The 19,622-nt window shown below is 35.9% G+C and overlaps 1 protein-coding gene across 1 annotated transcript; it reads right to left on the minus strand.

Annotated features, from left to right (window-relative positions):
• LOC131936704 (uncharacterized) lies at positions 1 to 18,608 on the minus strand. The gene is made up of 9 exons (XM_059293748.1): positions 18,156 to 18,608; positions 17,653 to 17,850; positions 16,882 to 16,985; positions 16,248 to 16,289; positions 15,873 to 15,884; positions 14,473 to 14,602; positions 5,993 to 6,301; positions 4,025 to 4,114; positions 1 to 1,165 (listed from the first exon to the last, which is right to left on the minus strand). The coding sequence occupies exons 1-9, from the start codon at positions 18,196 to 18,198 to the stop codon at positions 438 to 440; spliced, it is 1,656 nt and encodes a 551-aa protein (XP_059149731.1). The 5' UTR covers positions 18,199 to 18,608; the 3' UTR covers positions 1 to 437.
• Positions 18,609 to 19,622: the final 1,014 nt, after the last annotated feature.

The raw sequence follows: 19,622 nt of genomic DNA on the forward strand, positions 1-19,622 counted from the left end.
ATGTATTTAAAACATTCAAGTACGTTTATAAAAGAAACAACTGGTAATTACAACACATCAAAAGGCGATCCAATTTAAAAAAAAATAAAAGCTTTACATTTTAATTTTAAAATACACAGACTTAAAAAAATAAATCAAGTATGATAAAAAAAACACTGATATATTATACTGCTCATAGACTACTCAAAACACGTTTCAGTCATGTAATATTAGGAGTATAAAAATGACATTAAAAAAACTAATAAAACAAAACTGATGAAATATTACTTAATTTAAGCAGACATTTTCTCCAAAAAATATTGATCAGCTAAGTATGTTTATGTTTTTCTTTCTAACGGCTGTGATTTTCGTTTACTGCAACATTGTCATTAATTTTCTCTACATCTAATTATACATCACAATATCTGGAATATGCTAGGAGGAAATTGTATAAAGCTTTAAAATTTAAGAGTCATATATTCATTTACTTCTGGCGAAAAATCATTTCCAGGGGTGTCGTATAACATGGCGTTGTCGTTTAACCCATCGGCTGGTGTAGATTCGTTTTGCTGATCTTCGTCTAGCTGTTCGCTTGCACCCGATTTTTGTTCTGTATCTCTCTTAATGTCCCTGTCTACGCTTCTCTTCGTGTCAAGCTTAACATCTTTTGTTTCCTGAAGTTGACCGTCTGACTTTATATAAAGTCGACCATATGTCTCATTGTCAAGCTGACCATCTGTCTTTCTCTCAAGGTGACCAATTGTCTTAAAGTCAATTTCTCCATGTCTATTAACACCATGCTTATCATCTACTGTTCTATCAACTTGTTCATAGCTCTTAGCGCCAAACTGTATATATATCTTATTGTCAAACTTTAAATCTGTTTTGGTGTCAATTTCGGCCAAACTGTTCACACCACCCGCTTGATTCTCGTCACGTCCAGTTGTGATCTCAGACTGTCCATCACTTGCAGCACCTTCATTCATGACATCTGTGTCCTTGATAGAACTGTAGTAGTTTTCTGAAAGCTCATATGTTGCTGTATCTGATATTTGGGCGTTGCCGCCATGGGGGTCAACAGGTAAAATATATACGCTACTGTCCATGGGTGGAGACAGAGACTGTTCATTGAGTGCCGAGAAAGTCATGAGACCACTTCTTCTCTTTATAGCTCTTTGACGACGCACTGTAAGATTTAAAGTTGAAATGGAAATGTACCTTTCTTCGTGTTAAGTCAACATTTTATATTAGATTTTAATACAAACTAGACGTTCTATATTTCCTTTTGTTTTGTACTTCAAAATTATATACTGCAATGTAAGAATATTTAAATTAGGTCTCGCTTTAAATCAATAATCAATATAAAGCATAACCAAATATATATGAGTATGTATTGTAAAAAGAACATCCACCCCCCACCTCCAAAAAAAAAACCAACCTAACCAGTCCGTAATCAGACATTACGTTTTTGATCTATTGTGCGTCATAACACACCTTAAAAATTAACTAGGATTATCTAAAGTACCCTTAATGATATTGTCAAATATTTTCAATTTTGAGTCTACAAAGTCTTGCGGGGGATTTTACATAATATAAAATAACTAATTTAAGGGAACAAGATACCCATGTTTTCGATAAAATTGTAATTTTGCACCCCAAAATTTTTATTTCTTAATTCGATACTAATACCTTTTATCTATCTAACCCTAACATTTCGGACTTCTACAGCTTACGGTTATCCGTTTATTGCGATGTGAAACATGGTACCCCCCGGCAAGTTTTCACACTACTACGCGGACAGCGGCTATCTTCGAACGGGTATTACATGTATTTATGGCCCGCGAGGCACCATAAACTTTACAGCAATCTAAGGGCCAAGCACTCGTGTACCCGCTGGTGTAGTGACCTTTTCTTTTGTTCTAAAAATAAGTGAGATAGAAGTTGTTTTCTACAAAGTAAAATTTTATATCAAACTCCATATAAGGGCATGCACGTAAAAATTATGAATGGGAAGAGATTCATTGATACGCTTGACCAATCATATTATAGTACAGTAAATCAAAATAATTCACGATAGGCTGCAACTAACCACGTGTGCTAGGCAGCCATCTTGTTTCTAGATAAACAAAACAATCGCCTGTCTCGTTTGTTTACCTCATTTTTGTATACTCTTCTATTTGTTGTTTTAAAGTTATAGTACAACATTAAGTTTAGTAATTGAAACGTGGCCTAGAAATGCACTGTTGATTATCACTGGAACAATATTAAACACTGTTTCGTACGCTTTATACTAAGCTGAAACAATGCGTCATGGACATGACTATCAGTTTGAAGAATGTACTAAGTCCATCCCCTTTACCCCCTTCATTCCCTTCTCGGCATTCAACCAACGGCCGGTTTATAATCTAGTTACGGCATGCTGTGATAGGCTTGAACGCGTTCATCAGGCTTTACACCGGACTGTATACGACACATGTGTTAATGTGTATGCCCATCTCTCCGTATAGGGTGTGGTAGCAACGAATGTAAATACTAGATAGAATAGCTGAGAAGCATTCACTTAGGCCCTGTACTTGACCCTATCTACACAGATGTGTTATTCGCGGTTGAATGAACATTGGTAATCTATGGCTCATCGGTTCTTCACGTACTATCCAGCGGTGGGGTGGGGTGGAGGGGGCGTGTCTAGCCTCAAGCGTTGTACCCAGTGTTGTGTTGTAGGCTATTATCATAAGGCAATAAACTTGTGTAAGCTAGACTTTGAGTAGAGAAAGACATTATTTTGAAGTGAGAAGACCGGCTAACAAACAAAACTTGATCTGGTTTGAAGATAGCTGTTCTGAGAATACCGCTCGATTGATAGGATGTGTAATACTTAATAGTCATACATTCATTACTTGTTGTATACATATTTTCTGCTTACATAGAAAAAATCTGTCTAAAACTTACAACATAAATCAAAGCGTATGTTATTAGACAAATGGTTCTTCCACATATAACAAGACGTTTTTTTCTGTTTTCTATAAGAGAAAACGCACCGTGCCTTTTCCCGCTCTTCTTTTCACGTTTTCTCAACTTTGCATTTTTACTCAAAATTCAACATTCAAATCGCTAAGGCTTTGGAACCCTTTGTCATACAAGAATAAAACATTCCACGTGCATTCAGCATGATACCATCTACAAAACTACGTTTGTACATTAAGTTTACTACAATACTTTAGGAAATATTGATATTTATGTAACACCACCCCCTAATTTTTGTACATAAATTTACGTAAAAATTTGTATTAAAAATTGAGTACAAGCTATCGCAATGAGTAAACGTAGAAATGTATAGTTTGGTTTGAGAAATCTAAATCTTTCATCCGCTTTTTAAAATCTCTAATGGGAACAAAGCCTTAGCGATTTGAAAAGGTGTTAGTTTTCACACCTTTTCGCGGTTTCCATGGCAACCAGTACTGCTATTGACGGCTATATATTATTTTTGTCTATAGTTTAACAACTATAATTATATAAACTTATTAAACAACCAGAAATGTGTTAAATAAAAAAAATTTTTTTATCCGTGGTGCCTATCCTTAAAAAATATATTTTAAACTTTATTTTAGTCAAGTTTGTACATTTTAAATTTTATATATTATATAGCCGTCATTATTTAGCAGGGAGATAATCAACATTTGGACCAACATTTTCTTTCTTTCTCTGCATATACCGCCGGCTCTTGTGTTGTCTCCCACTTACTGTCTAGTATATCGGTTTAATTAGCGTGTATCGGTCGCTTCTGTCGATTGCTTCTCACCAGCATTATCTTCTACCCCACTGCATGAAGAGTAAACTCGTACCAAACCGTCCAGTACCCGCTTTACCGTACGGGTAGTTTGGACCAACTGGTGGTCTAATATGTTTTAATATATGATACTAATGGGAGTTTAATTAGGGGCAATTTACATTTTGGAAAACGAATGTATATTTTGGTTTGTTTGTTTGCTTGTTTGTGTGTGTGTGTGTGTGTGTGTGTGTGACATGTAAAATAAAATCAACTCACCTTTATAAATGTAAACACCAACAACAGCTGCCACAGCAACCAATGCGGCAATAGGAACAACATAGTAAAGAAAGCTCAGGTCGTCTTTTTCTATTGGGATTCAACAAATAAAGCGTTAAACTAAAATACAATTACATGGGCAAATTGCAATAGTAATTTACATCGACATAGGATGTTTAGTAAAAAGAAAAACCGAAAGTTCCGTTTCAAAACGATGACGGTCCTTTTGGGCAAGTGAAGTAGAGTTCACCTGTTTCTGTGACTTTGATAAGGTAGTTAAACAGGTAGTTAAACAGCACTATGCCTAGCCACATCTACTTACACTAACATCAGATATGGGTGGACTCAGGGACGTTCTACTGATTTGAATCTGAACCCAGATTCAAACTCGATAATTTCGGTAGTTTAACGCTATACCACTAGGCCACTTTTTCCTAGATGATGTTAAGTCAAAATTATAAAATCACGATTGAGTGTAATAGACACGAAACGCTGGTTCCAACTGGTTCAAAATTTTTGTTGCCAGAAAGCAAATTTTTCAACCAAAATTGAATATTTTATAACATTTACTTCCGGTAATGTGTATGATTGCCTCAGCTCAGTCCAGTTCTTCTACAAGTTTAGTTTAGTGTAGGCTGTTTCTGTGTACTTTAATATGCCCATTGTATCTTAGTTTGTGCACCAGCTTATGTATTTATATTTAGAAAAGTCTGTGTAGTGTACTTAGAGTTGTTATTATTAAATTCTTTTTTTTAATTGTGAACTAGCATTTATTTTATTTAGTTGTGTGTTTTGTAACGTTTTTGTGGTTATTCGTCTTATTTGTTGCGTGAAGCATTTGATCACTCAAGTGGATTAAGTAGAACGAGCTGACCCGCGACTTAGCATACGCCGCTATCTAGTTGTTTTATTTTCTACTTATCAACGATTCATTATTTGTGAATTCGACACTACCCCACTCCCCCTGCCTCCCCCCCCCCCCCATCCCGCCCAGTGAAAGCAGCCGTTTACAGACGACAATGAAAATATCAAGCAGAACTTATTATTTCAACTTAGTTTCAAATCGTTTAAAAACTAAATTATCTGCCCTTAATAGCCGTCATGTATTGAAAACAGCTCTACTATTGTAAACATTCGGGGTAAATCCACAGCTCACCTGGCAAGTGGGGATGAGGGTGGTGGCTAAGCTGCGTGGTGTTTTCTATGGTCTCTATGAAGATAATTATATATATATAGATATCCCCGACATTACACGCGCTTAGCATGCGAATTACTTTTCATATTAACCACAACCTACCAAAACCAAAACACTAAAATCAAACACAAACACAAACGCTAACACGCAAACGCAAACACAAACGCTAACAAAAACAAAAATATATCACACATACGGTGATGTATCAAGCAAGTAATTTGTGCTAAAAGATCAAGGGAAGTAATTTTCTGATAAAATTAGAAATGTTGAGAATAGATTTTCTTTAATGTTGTTTAATCCTTATTACGTCAATTACAACGAATAGTTTGGAAAATTAAATTTCCTGTAAAAGCATTCACTGTTATTTTTTTATAATCAATTTAGATTATAAACACTTTATGTATACTATGGCGACCAACTCGAGTGTTTTGGTCGTCACATACAGAATTGAACTTTATATGTTAGACTAGTAGTCACGGCCAGGCCATGCTCTTGGCCCTGGGAAAAACCTATATTTTAAAGACCGTGACTTCTGTGTTTATTAAATAGCTTATATTGCTGGAGTTTAAGAGATACATTATTTTTCAATCCAATGGCTATATACAAATCTGGACTTTTTAAATCACGATATGTGGAAAAGCCCCCCCCCCCCCCGCGGATCGATGACTGAAAGAAACACTGATTAGAATAACAAATGCAATCACATATGACACATTAGAACATGTGGTTTAAAAACATTCACGACAACACATAAAGTAAAATGTTGCACTCACGATAAATCTTCAAATCACACGTTTCCTCAAAATTGTTCCACCTAAATACACTTGATACATTGATCACGTATTGTCCTTCATCAGCAAGGCTACACTTATCACACATTACCTTCACTGTTACTGCGTCTTTGTTTACCGTTATGTTATGATCGATAACATGCCCGTTTCTTCTAACTACAATTATGCTTCTGCCTAGTGACAGATCTTGATTGAGGAAGTTAAGAATGTCAGGACTTCGAAGTGTCGCCTCAACAATAGTTCCTGAGCTGCCTTCTTCCTTATCCGTGCAGGCAATGCTCATCGATGTATCTAGGTTATAGAGCGTTATATGTAAATATACATATGAGTTTATTGTATATATAAGCGTACATGTATTGAAAAAATTAATATCTACAAGAGATTAATGCAAATATTAGAATGAGAATTGTACGAATGCGACAAATAGCCAGAATGGACGTTGTCTAAATGTGACGAATGCTCAAAGTTGGACAAATGCCCATTCTGGAAAACGACCTGCTCCCTTCTAAGCATACTTATGAAAAACATTATATAAACGTATATATATATATATATATATATATATATATATATATGTATATATATATATATATATATATATATATATATATATATATATATATATATATATATATATATATATATCGATGGTCTCGGTCGCAAACCGTCTAACTCAAAAAAATTCGATTTTCTTTTTTTTACATAAATCAAAAGCCAGTATGATTCCCCATAATACCTGAAAATATCAGAAAAATCTGTAGAGTGATTATCGAGATATAATCATTTGAACAAACCGCCTATTATTTCAAGCGCTAAAAATCTCGGCGCAAAACGAATATCGCTATATTTGTCAGTACACTTTTGATCGGGAACGCAGTCGCACGCAGCAATCACACAATTTTACAGCACAGCAGTCACGGGACTTATAGGTAAGGATATTTGATTAATTATGTTCAGATATTCTATTACATTTTATCATTTTAAAGAATAATAAACAAATAGTATTTGTTTAATATAGCCTATTTCCAGATTTTCAATAACCAAACTGATTTGTTTACAAGTTTTTAGGCTAAAACAATGCTTTGAAACTAGATCTTCATTCTAGAATCTAAATATCAATCAAAACAATATTATTCGAATTATATTTCCAAAAGATTGTGCAATAAATGTAATTATTGTTAATTCACTACTAGCTTTAGATTTAGGTTTAGCTACGTGTTAAGAAATGTTTATATGGTTAGTTGTCTTAAGTAAATGCTTTTGTGATTAATTTTTCAACAGACAAGCCTACCTCAACACACCAGATTCTCTCAACAGACCAGCCTCTCTCAACACATCAGTCTTACCACATAACAGACCAGCCTCTCTCAACAGACCAGCCTCTCAACATATCAGCCTCTCTCAACAGATTAGCCTCTCTCAACAGACCAGCCTCTCTCAACAGACCAGCCTCTCTCAACATACCAGCCTCTCTCAACAGACCAGCCTCTGTCAACATATCAGCCTCTCTCAACAGACCAGCCTCTAAAAACAACAGCCTCTCTCAACATATCAGCCTCTCTCAACAGACCAGCCTCTCAACATATCAGCCTCTCTCAACAGACCAGCCTCTCTCAACAGACCAGCCTCTCCCAACAGACCAGCCTCTCAACATATCAGCCTCTCTCAACAGACCAGCCTCTCTCAACAGACCATGCTCTCTCAACAGACCAGCCTCTCTCAACAGACCAGCCTCTCAACATATCAGCCTCTCTCAACATACCAGCCTCTCTCAACAGACCAGCCTCTCTCAACAGAACAGCCTCTCTCAACAGACCAGCCTCTCAACATATCAGATTCTCTCAACATACCAGCTTCTCTCAACAGACCAGCCTCTCTCAACTGATTAGCCTCTTTCAAAAGACTAGCCTCTCTCAACAGACCAACCTCTCTCAACAGACCATTCTCTCTCAACAGACCAGCCTCTCTCAACAGACCAGCCTCTTAACATATCAGCCTCTCTCAACATATCAGCCTCTCTCAACATATCAGCCTCACTCAACATACCAGCTTCTCTCAACAGACCAGCCTCTCTCGACATACCAACCTATCTCAACAGATTAGCCTCTCTTAAAAGACTAGCCTCTTTCAACATACCAGCCTCTCTCGACATACCAGCCTCTCTCAACAGATTAACCTCTCTCAACAGACCAGCCTCTCTCAACAGACCAGCCTCTCAAAATATCAGCCTCTCTCAACAGACCAGCCTCTCTCAACAGACCAGCCTCTCTCGACATACCAACCTATCTCAACAGATTAGCCTCTCTCAAAAGACTAGCCTCTTTCAACATACCAGCCTCTCTCGACATACCAGCCTCTCTCAACAGATTAGCCTCTCTCAACAGACCAGCCTCTCTCAACAAATCAGCCTCACTCAACATACCAGCTTCTCTCAACAGACCAGCCTCTCTCGACATACCAACCTATCTCAACAGATTAGCCTCTCTCAAAAGACTAGCCTATTTCAACATACCAGCCTCTCTCGACATACCAGCCTCTCTCAACAGATTAGCCTCTCTCAACAGACCAGCCTCTCTCAACAGACCAGCCTCTCTCAACATACCAGCCTCTCTCAACAGACCAGCCTCTGTCAACATATCAGCCTCTCTCAACAGACCAGCCTCTAAAAAAAACAGCCTCTCTCAACATATCAGCCTCTCTCAACAGACCAGCCTCTCAACATATCAGCCTCTCTCAACAGACCAGCCTCTCTCAACAGACCAGCCTCTCCCAACAGACCAGCCTCTCAACATATCAGCCTCTCTCAACAGACCAGCCTCTCTCAACAGACCATGCTCTCTCAACAGACCAGCCTCTCTCAACAGACCAGCCTCTCAACATATCAGCCTCTCTCAACATATCAGCCTCTCGCAACATATCAGCCTCTCTCAACATACCAGCTTCTCTCAACAGACCAGCCTCTCTCGACATACCAACCTCTCTCAACAGATTAGCCTCTCTCAAAAGACTAGCCTCTTTCAACATACCAGCCTCTCTCGACATACCAGCCTCTCTCAACAGATTACCTTCTCTCAACAGACCAGCCTATCTCAACATACCAGCCGCTCTCGACATACCAACCTCTCTCAACATATCAGCCTCTCTCAACAGACCAGCCTCTCTCAACAGATTAGCCTCTCTCAACAGACCAGCCTCTCTCAACAGACCAGCCTCTCTCAACAGACCAGCCTCTCTCAACAGACCAACCTCTCTCAACAGACCAGCCTCTCTCAACGACCAGCCTTTCACAACAGACCAGCCTCTCTCAACAGATTAGCCTCTCTCAACAGACCAGCCTCTCTCAACAGACCAGCCTCTCTCAACAGACCAGCCTCTCTCAACAGACCAGCCTCTCTCAACGACCAGCCTTTCACAACAGACCAGTATTAACATAGAAAAAACCAAACTCTCTTCAATGACCAATCTTACCATACAGGAAACTAGAATATCTCAACAAACTAGTCTAACCCTCTAAGACACCAGCAATTCTCAACAGGCCATTCTTACCGTACAAGGGACCAGTCTCTCTCAGCAAACCAGTCGTAATATACAAAAGACCAAACTCTCAACACACCAGTCTTACCAAAGAAGACACCAGCCTTTCTTAACAGACCAGTCGTAACGTACAATAGACCAGCCTCACATAACAGACAATAGACACCAGCCAACCTCAAAAAGACCAGTCTTACCATACAAGAGACCAGCCACTCTCAAAAGACCAGTCAGACCTATCAAGAATGCGACAAATATTCGTGCACTGCAGTACAAGCCTGATGCTACTGTCTACTTCAAAGTGAATAAGCAGATAGCTGGCAATTGCTAAGCTAGGGTCGTAAGATTATGATCTCATCTGTAGCCCCTGACAAGTTAAACAAGAGCAGAAAAAAAAAGATAAAAGCTGTCATATATGAGCACCTAAAAGCAAGTTATAAATTCATATTTTTGTGATGATTTGCCTAATTTTAAAAATATGTTGCCATTTTAATGTCTCTTCGTGTGACGTTTATTTAAAGAATAAATTAAAAAATAAATACATTGTTTTGTTACATTTTGTCAAATAAGTAAACATTAAGTCATTATTAATGTGATTAATGTGTTATGTCTCATTCATAATATATCTGAAAATAAGGTTTATATTTTTACTGTTTTCATTCTACAAACCCAGCACCCACAAGATTTAGTAAAATAAACTGTGAGAATAGAAACATGTAATAAATAAAGCATAACCTTCAACAGTTAACAAGTCTAGTGCTAAATACAGCCATAATGAATAAACAGGCTCAAGCGATAAAGCAATATTAAAACATCTCTACTAAAATTTAACTGACCATATAAAGTAGAATAAACTCAAATAATTAAAATATGAGCCCAAAACTATAATCTAAATATTATGAAGTGTTAATTATAACTTAAAAGCCTAAACATAAATAAAACACGTTAGTTGGACAAAACGAACGAACGCGGCTGAGACCGAAATTCTCGGTTCGATGGTCTCGGTCACAAACCGTCTAACTCAAAAAATGTAAATTTTACAGGAGAGACAAAAAACTGATTATTTCTTTGTTGATCGCTTAAATACAAACTACTTTTAATCATATGTGCGAAGAAACTCTCTATCGACTATACTGTAGCGTTTTAAAATGGGTTTTGTTGATATTTACAAAATTATAGCAGGTTTTAAAAGATAGACGGTTTGCTCGGTCTAAAATTCTCGGTGCAAACCGCCTATCTGTGCGAGCGCAGACTTAGCTGCTTTGAACCGAGAATTTCGGTCTCAGCCGCGTTCGTTCGTTTTGTCCAACTAACGTGTTTTATTATATATATATACTAGCTGCATCCCGTGCTCCGCCACGGTAAATCTTTTTAAAATATACCAACTTTGGAACAGAACAAAACAAACAAAAACACAACACAAACACAAACAAAACACAACCACAACACAATCACAACACAACCACAACACAACACAACACAACCACAACACAACCCCAAAACAACCACAACACAACCACAACACAACCACAACACACGGTAAATCTTTTTTAAATGTACCAAGTTGGGAACAGAACAAAACTAAATACAACACAAACGAACGCAAAGAAAAAACAAAAACGAAAAAACAAACACAACACTCAATTTAAATGTAATCATAAAGGCATATTGCTCACATTCTATCCCGTAGCGCCAAATCGCGCCCTTTCCGAGCGCCGGCGGAAAATTTCGATTTACACCCTCCCACCTCCCTCAAACTTTCGATTTCCACCCTCCCCCCCCCCTCTTGCTACGCCTCTGTTATAAAACCCCTAGCTTTTCCGCAAATAAATTAAAGGCAGTATTTAGAATATCCGTTTTTTACCGACCATATTGCACTTTATAAATTCATGCATTTTTTTCAGTACTTTTAAAAATTTACAAAAAAGTTTCATGACTAAAACCATTGCGCACCTAATGAACGTGATGACTTAATATAGTAATGGAGAATAGTTGATTAAAAATTATAATTAGTAAACAGTACATTCAGTGAATAAAATAAATAAAAGATAGCCTTTTATCAATCAATGCTAATAATAATATTCCAACAATAATGTACTCTTACACGTCTGCATAATTTGCATTCACATTTTGCTAATTATATTATTCCAACAATTATTCCGTCTTGCAGATTTTGCATTCACATTTTTAGCGTGAGTTCAATTTATCTTTGAATTACCTCCATTGGCAAAATTACTAAGCAGTTTAATTAGATTTTTCTACCGTACTGTTATTATGTTATTAATATGTATCCACTTTTTCTGGGAATATTAACGAAAACGATATTTGACATTGATCCTTTTAATATGTTTTAGCAATGTGCGTGTATTTAATATTCTCTTTATGTTATGCAAAATTGTAAAAACAGTGGAAATTATAAAATAGCTCTATGCCGTTATATAAACAAACCCTACTCTATTACTTATAATAAGACACTGCGGTGCACTGAAAAGCACAGCATGGTGCGATGTTTACTTTTATGGTTTCAAAATCTATAGCGATGACAGAAGGACTGACACACGCTCAGCCCGCTTATATTATATATTTATATATATATATATATATATATATATATATATATATATATATATATATATATATATATATATATATATATATATATATATATATATATATACCTCTATATACTTTTGATTTTTAATAATTACTAGACTACCCGTCATCCGTTGGATAACTGTGGGTTTCGGGGGTCATCCATCAAAAAACATCAAGTCTGTCACTCAGAGGCATAGCGACCCTTCCCGGCGCCCGGGGACAAACTTTTCAATTTGAACCCCCCCCCCCCCCCGCAAGATTTCGATTTGCAAACCCCCCCCCCCCAACTTTTGATGTGCACCCGCCCCCCCCCCCTCAAGATTTCGATTTTCAACCCCCCCCCCCCTCCACTCAAACTTTCGATTTGCACCCCCCCCCTCAACCTTTCAATTTATTTTTCCAACCCATTTTGGCGCCCCCTAAGGTCGGCGCCCGGGGACATATGTGTCACCCCCCCCCCCCCCCCACTACGCTACTGCAGTGTCACTTATCGTCACAAAAAAACAGACCCCACTTTAAAAAATTTGTTTTTTATCTTTTAAAAACACCGAAAACACCGATTTCGGACTATCCCTTCATATACTGACTTCATAGGTGACCTACTCAACTCTACTTCACCTGTCCAGTGTCCCGCCAAGTCTCAGACATGTTTTTATCGTTTAAAAAACGATTTCAGCCGAGCATGTCTCTGACCACACTATCCTTTCATATGCTTAGGACAAAGAAACAGACAAACTCTACTTCACCAGCCCTGTATCCTGCCAAGTTCAGATAGGCAACTTTATTATTCACATCTAAAAATAAAATTGAAAAAAAAAATCATTAACGAATAGGTCTAGAACCTGTGCCACCCGCATGAGAGCCGACCTCATCACCAACTTAGCTATTTACTCGTGACGTCACAAGTGAAGTTTTATACTATACTTTGAGTCTCCTTATGCAAATTGATTTACGCGCATAGATCTAGATCTAGATCTAACTCTAGTAGTAGTAACTTTCAAATTAAATTTTATCTTAAATTAGCCAAACAAAGATTTATATAAAATAAAGAAGGTCTGAAATTATCTAGATCTAGATAGAATTATCTAGATCTAGTCTAGATTCTAGGACTCTTTTGCTTAAGTCTTCTTATGTTTAGTTTTTCTTGCTAGACCTAGAATCTAGATCTAATCATTAGCTACGCTTATAGGCCCGGAGCGAGCATTTCAAAATTACCATATTCCAAACAAAGATTTATATAAAATAATAAAGGTCTAAAATAGTTTAGTATATAGAAAATCATTATTATCTAAATCTAGATAGAAAATTATCTATATTTTAGATCTACGACTGAGCTATATCTAGAGTTTACGTCTATAATTTTGCACACTTAGCGGTATAGAAGCGGCGTATGAATCTTAAGTTATGCAAATAGGCCCTGCATCCAGAATTTCCTAATTAGCATATTTCATAGCTATACAAACAAAGATTTATATAAAATAATAAAGGTCTAAAATAGTTTAGTATATATAAACTCATTATTATCTAAATCTAGATAGAATTATCTATATTCTAGATCTACGACTGGTTTGCTAAAGTTTCGTTTTTTTTACTGTATTTATAACTAATAAAATCTTTGATTTGACCTAGATTTTTGGATTCTAGATTCTAGATATAGATCTATAAATAACTTTCCTTCGACAGCTGATCTTTAGACCTAGAGAAATTTATTGTAAAACTAAATGAAAAAGTTTAAAATTGATATAAGTGTTGGAACGTAATAAATACAGCAAACGGACGTATTGTTAAAGTTATGACCGACAGAAAATTAGATTTAGAACGCGTTAAACTTTTGAATGGGAACACAATTTTCTTCGATAGACGCCGCCATTTTATTGTACTAAAGAGTAAACAAAAAACTGTGACGTCACGGTCACGCCGAGTGTAGTGGTCGTTCTAAACTTTTAAAAAAAAATGGGTTACTCTGCGTATGAATAAATCAATAAATTAATTAACGTCTTTAAATAAATGTGTGATTAAGAGTCTGTCTTAAAACAAAATTTTTTCTCTACCTACATACTATTTTACAGCTTTCCACGATGAGTGCAACCATGCGAGATAGTCAATCAGGCAAACAAAAAAACAAACAAACAAAAAAATAAATATTCAAACATGTAAACAAACTTGACTTTTAGTAGTATTAGATAGATTCTAATTTTGAACGATTACTCTCGACAAACAAACATGTCTATTTAAAACTGTAAATCTTTTTTAAATGTACCAACTTGGAAACAGACCAAAACTAAACACAATACATCCCATCGAAGCATTTTTATGAAAAACAGCATTAAACTTACTGGGGGGAACTTGACAGACAAAATTCGAAGAGTTGTCATAAATTTTCCAATCAGTTTCAGTAATTATAACTGGGACATCTGGTTGCCAATCACTGCTCTTATAAATTCCATCTCTTCGCATAGATTCGTCCTGTAGAATTAATCATACATTAAGGAAGTGGTGTGTTGCATAAGGCAACAGGTGAGAAATTATTTCAAAAGAGTTCTAGCTATGGTTTGAGTACTTACCTGTTGAGATTCATGTTTGGCCAGGGTCTAATTTTTGTAGGTACTACTAACGGTAGGTTGGGTAAATGCCAGGTTGTATATATATATAGCTTGTTGTAGATATGGCAGGTTGTATAGATAGCATGTTTTATACATGGCAGGTTGTATATATAGAAGATTGTATATTTGGCAGGTGGTATATATAGCAGGTTGTTTATTTATCGCATGTTCTACGTATGGTATGTTACATATATGCTAGTTTTATATATAGCATGTTCTATATTATGCAATATATTTCTAATGGCAGGTTTTATATATGCCGTGTTGTTTACAAATCAGGTTCTATGTATGGCAGGTATACAGTACAAGGTTTTATATATTGTAGGTTCTATCTATGGTAGGATCTACTAATGTCTTGCTTTACAAATGGCAGGTTATTTATTGTAGTTTCTATATATGGCAGGTTGTGAATATTCTTGGTTATATATAAATTGAAGGTTCTACTAAAAGCAGGATATATATTGTCACATTTTATATATGACAGTTTACATATATGCAAGATTCTCCATATGACAGGTTCTACATATTGCAGGTGGTACATATGGAAAGTACTAGACTGATATATTACACACGAGGATATTTAAACATGGCAGGTTATAAAAAATATGAACAGTCAAAGATGGGGATGTACTAGAGAAGACAGTTGAAATGTGTGGTGGACTAAAAAGGAATGTTTTTGATAAGACAGGCTCTAGATATAGCTGGCAATATATATGACATGTTTTAGATAAGTCAGGATCTAAATATAGTAGGCACTAGATATGACAGGCTATAGATATGACAGGCTATAGATATGACATAATTTAAATAGGACAGACTCTAGATATATCAGGCTCTAGATATGATAGGCTCTAGATATAGCAGGCTCTATATATAGCAGGCTCAAGATATGACAGGCTAAAGATATAGCAGACTCTAGATATGGTAGGCTAAAGATATTGTAGATTCTAGAAATGACAGGTTTTAGATATTTCAATTTATAAATGGGGAAAAAAAAAGAGAATACAATGTGAATATATTGTAGGATCGAAATATAACACGTTTATATTATGCTGGCTTTAGTTATGTTCTATATTATATGGGTAAATGCATATTCTTTACATCTGACTTCGGTTAATACATGCCCATCTTACCACTTTTAGCATCTGAAATAGAAACATTATTTGTAAGGAAAGATATTATTAAATTAAATTAATTATTTATTTTAAAAAAAAAAATTATTTTGTTTAAAACAATCTTGAGATTGGAATAACTGAGTGCCCTCCTCGGCTCAAATGTGCAACAGTGTTTTAGCATAGTTCTTACACTGTTAGAATATTCGCTTGACTACATAAATATAGGCTGTACTTAATTAAGAACTCACTAATTTCTTTAAGTAATATAATGTAAGATTTGTCGCGTATAACGTTTGATTTTTTATGTTATATTATAAAACATGTTGCTGATTATGAAATAACCCATGTATAGGACATTATTAGAACACAATACTAATTTGTAAGCCGACTTACCGAACCCGAGTAAATTGGATCCACGTCAAAATATGTTGGCACCTACACCAAGATTTACAAACAGAGAAAGTGAACAAGTAAAAGATCGCCAAATATAATATATTATTAATAGAATCTGAGTTTGTAAAAAAAATAACTTTTGTATAAATTTTCCAACATAACTAAGATTTTTATACGCCTGGAAAAGAAGAAAATGAGGTTATTAATACTAATTCATAACGTTTTAAACCTCCTTAAAATACCCAATCTACAAAAACTCAAAATGCACCAACCCAAAGCCAACATATTCCAAGTGGTTTCTCTTTAGGTGAGCCAATGATGCATACTAGTCAACCCCTTAATGAAGCTAGCCTGCAGACAACTTCCTAACACCCTAGACTAAGGATAACCCAATGCCATCTTACTCGAGTTAGTTTCTCTCTAAAATAACCAATGATGCATACGGGTGAAACTCCTATTGACGCCTGATGACATACTTTCTAACTAAGACTAAGAACAGTAGAATGAGAAGAAATAGCTGCTAAAATAGAGATAGCTGGTCATTACAGAGTCAGACAGAGAGGTGTAGCTACAAATCGGGGCTCTTCATGATTTTCGAAAGAATAGGTCAATTAATACATTAATTTAAAATTACCTGAGTTGAGTTGACCCATCTATATGTGTTATTGGTACGGTAAAGTCCGATGAACGCCCTAAATTCAGAACCACTGGACTGAATTTTTTTCTCTTGTATAAAACCTGGCGTAGTTATTTCAGTGTGATTAAATAATAATTATTATCATTATAATATAGCAAAAGGCATAGTTTATTTTCAAAATATGATTCAATAATAACTGTTATCATATAGCAAATGGCGTAGTTTTTTCAAAGTATGATTAAATAATAATTAATATCATATAACATATGCCGTAGTCATTTGAAAATGTGATTTTATAATAATGACGATCATCAAGTTCCATTTTCGAACCTGACTATCAATGGGACAATTGCTGTAGAGGCCATCTATTTCTATAAACTCGAATAATAAATTTATGCTCAGCACTGCCTAGATGCCTGTACTTTACCAATCGTGTTAGATAGCCATCAGAGTTGGGTGTACCTAGGGGTGTTCTATTTACTTGAATCAGGATTTGAACCCGAGACTTTTGGGTTAGCTGCATCTCTATTGGCCACGCCGTCTCATTATATGCATGGCACAATTTCCCTATCCGTTTCCTTACTTGGACGTCTATTCATTGGACATAACACTGCGATATTAACATTCGTTAACACCATCTGCAAGTTTGTGTTTGTTCTTTGTGTTTGCGTTTGGGTCTGTTCTGTTCCAAAGTTGGTACATTTAGAAAAAAAGATTCCTGGCACGGGTATGCAGCTAGTAATTGTAAAAAAAAAAAAAAAAACTTACTTCTAATAACCTGATTGTCTTCCTGGCTGAAGATCTCCACAAGATGTCCCCGAAGTGAATTGTTCGGCCCGCCGGTTAACTTGTTACATTCTGCATTGGCGTTATGAAACGTTCTTAATAGCCTGTAGTACATAATACACCAGGTTTTTCCGTTTAACCGAACTTTGGTCATATTGCCTACTATGCAGAATTCAGCCGCTTTTCGATTAAAAAAAAAGTTCAATTAGATAATAATACCCAATTATTGATGTTGGAGTACATATCTCACATAAAATACAAATTATGTGTTTACAAAACAATCTCTGAACAAAACTTTGTGTTTTTGTGTGTGTATGTATGTGTAAAATATGTTTAATTACAACAATAAGTTGTACCTGCTGTATACCCGTGCTCCGCCACGGTAAATCTTTTTTAAATATAGGCCTACCAACTGGGGAACAGAACAAAACTAAACACAACACATCCCATCTAAGCATATTTATGAAAAACAGTATTAAACTTACTGGGGGGAACTTGACAGACAAAATTCGAAGAGTTGTTATACATTTTCCAATTTGTTTCAGTAATTACAACTGGGCCATCTGGTTGCGAATTACTGCCCTTATTAATTTCATCTCTTCGTATAGATTCGTCCTGTAGAATTAATCGTACATTAAGGAAGTCGTGTGTTGCATAAGGCTACAGGTAAGAAATTAGTTTTATAGAGTTCTGTCGAGATTTATGTTTGGCCAGGGTCTAATTTTGGAAGTTTCTACTAATGGTAGGTTGCGTAAATGCCATGTTGAATAGATTGTAGGTTCTCTATATCGCAGGTTCTACTAATAGCAGGTTTTACATATGCCTTGTTGTTTACAAAGCAGGTTCTATGTATGGCAGGTAATACAGTACCAGGTTTTATATATTGTAGGTTCTGTCTATGGTAGGATCCAAAAAGAGCATGCTTTACAAATGGCAGGTTATTTATTGTAGTTTCTATATATAGCAGGTTTTGTATATCCTTGGTCCTATATATTGAAGGTTTTACTATAAGCAGGTTATATATAGTCACATTTTATATATGGCAGGTTACAAATACACAACATTCTCCATATGACAGTATAACAGTTAAATGTATATGAATGTATGTTGCGAGTGTGTGTATTAAAAAGGCGAGATAAAATATAAAATATAGTGTCGGTGTGCGCATGCGCGAAAGGAAAGGAAGCGAGAGGTAGAAGGCGGCAGAACAAGAAAGATGACGGAACTGAAAGTCGTGGTTCTAGTAGTGTAACTGCTATATATCTGATATTAATAAAAGACTGTAAAATCACAAATAATGTGGTTTGTATTTGCCTTTAGTTCGTGCCATGAACCCAGTCATACGAAAGGGCTGTGACAGACAGGTTCTACATATTGCAGGTTGTACATAAGGAAAGTTCTTGACTGATATATTAGACACGAGGATATTTAAACATGGCAGGTTATAAAAAAATATGAACAGTCAAAGATGGGGATGTACTAGAGAAGACAGTTGAATTGTGTGGTGGACTAAAAAGGAAAGGTTTTTGATAAGACAGGCTCTATATATAGCCGGCACTATATATGACATGTTTTAGATAAGTCAGGATCTAAATATAGTAGGCACTAGATATGACAGGCTATAGATATGACAGGCTATATATATGACGTAATTTAAATAGGACAGACTCTAGATATATCAGGCTCTAGATATGATAGGCTCTAGATGTAGCAGGCTCTATATATAGAAGGCTCAAGATATGACAGGCTAAAGATATAGCAGGCTCTAGATATGGCAGGCTAAAGATATTGCAGATTCTAGATATGACAGGTTTTAGATATTTCAATTTATAAATGGGGAAAATAGAGAATACAATGAGAATATATTGCAGGCTCGAAATATAACACGTTTTATATTGGGCTGGCTCTAGTTATGTTCTATATTATATGGGTAAATGCATATTCTTTTCATC

Source organism: Physella acuta, unplaced genomic scaffold, assembly GCF_028476545.2.
Source record: "Physella acuta isolate Inbredline_101_S28 unplaced genomic scaffold, ASM2847654v3 ptg000185l, whole genome shotgun sequence".
Classification (NCBI taxonomy): Eukaryota; Metazoa; Mollusca; class Gastropoda; family Physidae; genus Physella; species Physella acuta.

Bases quoted from the DNA above. Each gene is read 5' to 3' on its own strand.
- LOC131936704 (XM_059293748.1), bottom strand. From the start codon at position 18,198: ATGTATAACAACTCTTCGAATTTTGTCTGTCAAGTTCCCCCCA. The intron at 17,851-18,155 runs GTAAGTTTAATA...TTAATCGAAAAG, and splicing joins TGTCTGTCAAGTTCCCCCCA to CGGCTGAATTCTGCATAGTA. The intron at 6,302-14,472 runs GTAAGTTTAATG...TCTATAACCTAG, and splicing joins TGTCTGTCAAGTTCCCCCCA to ATACATCGATGAGCATTGCC.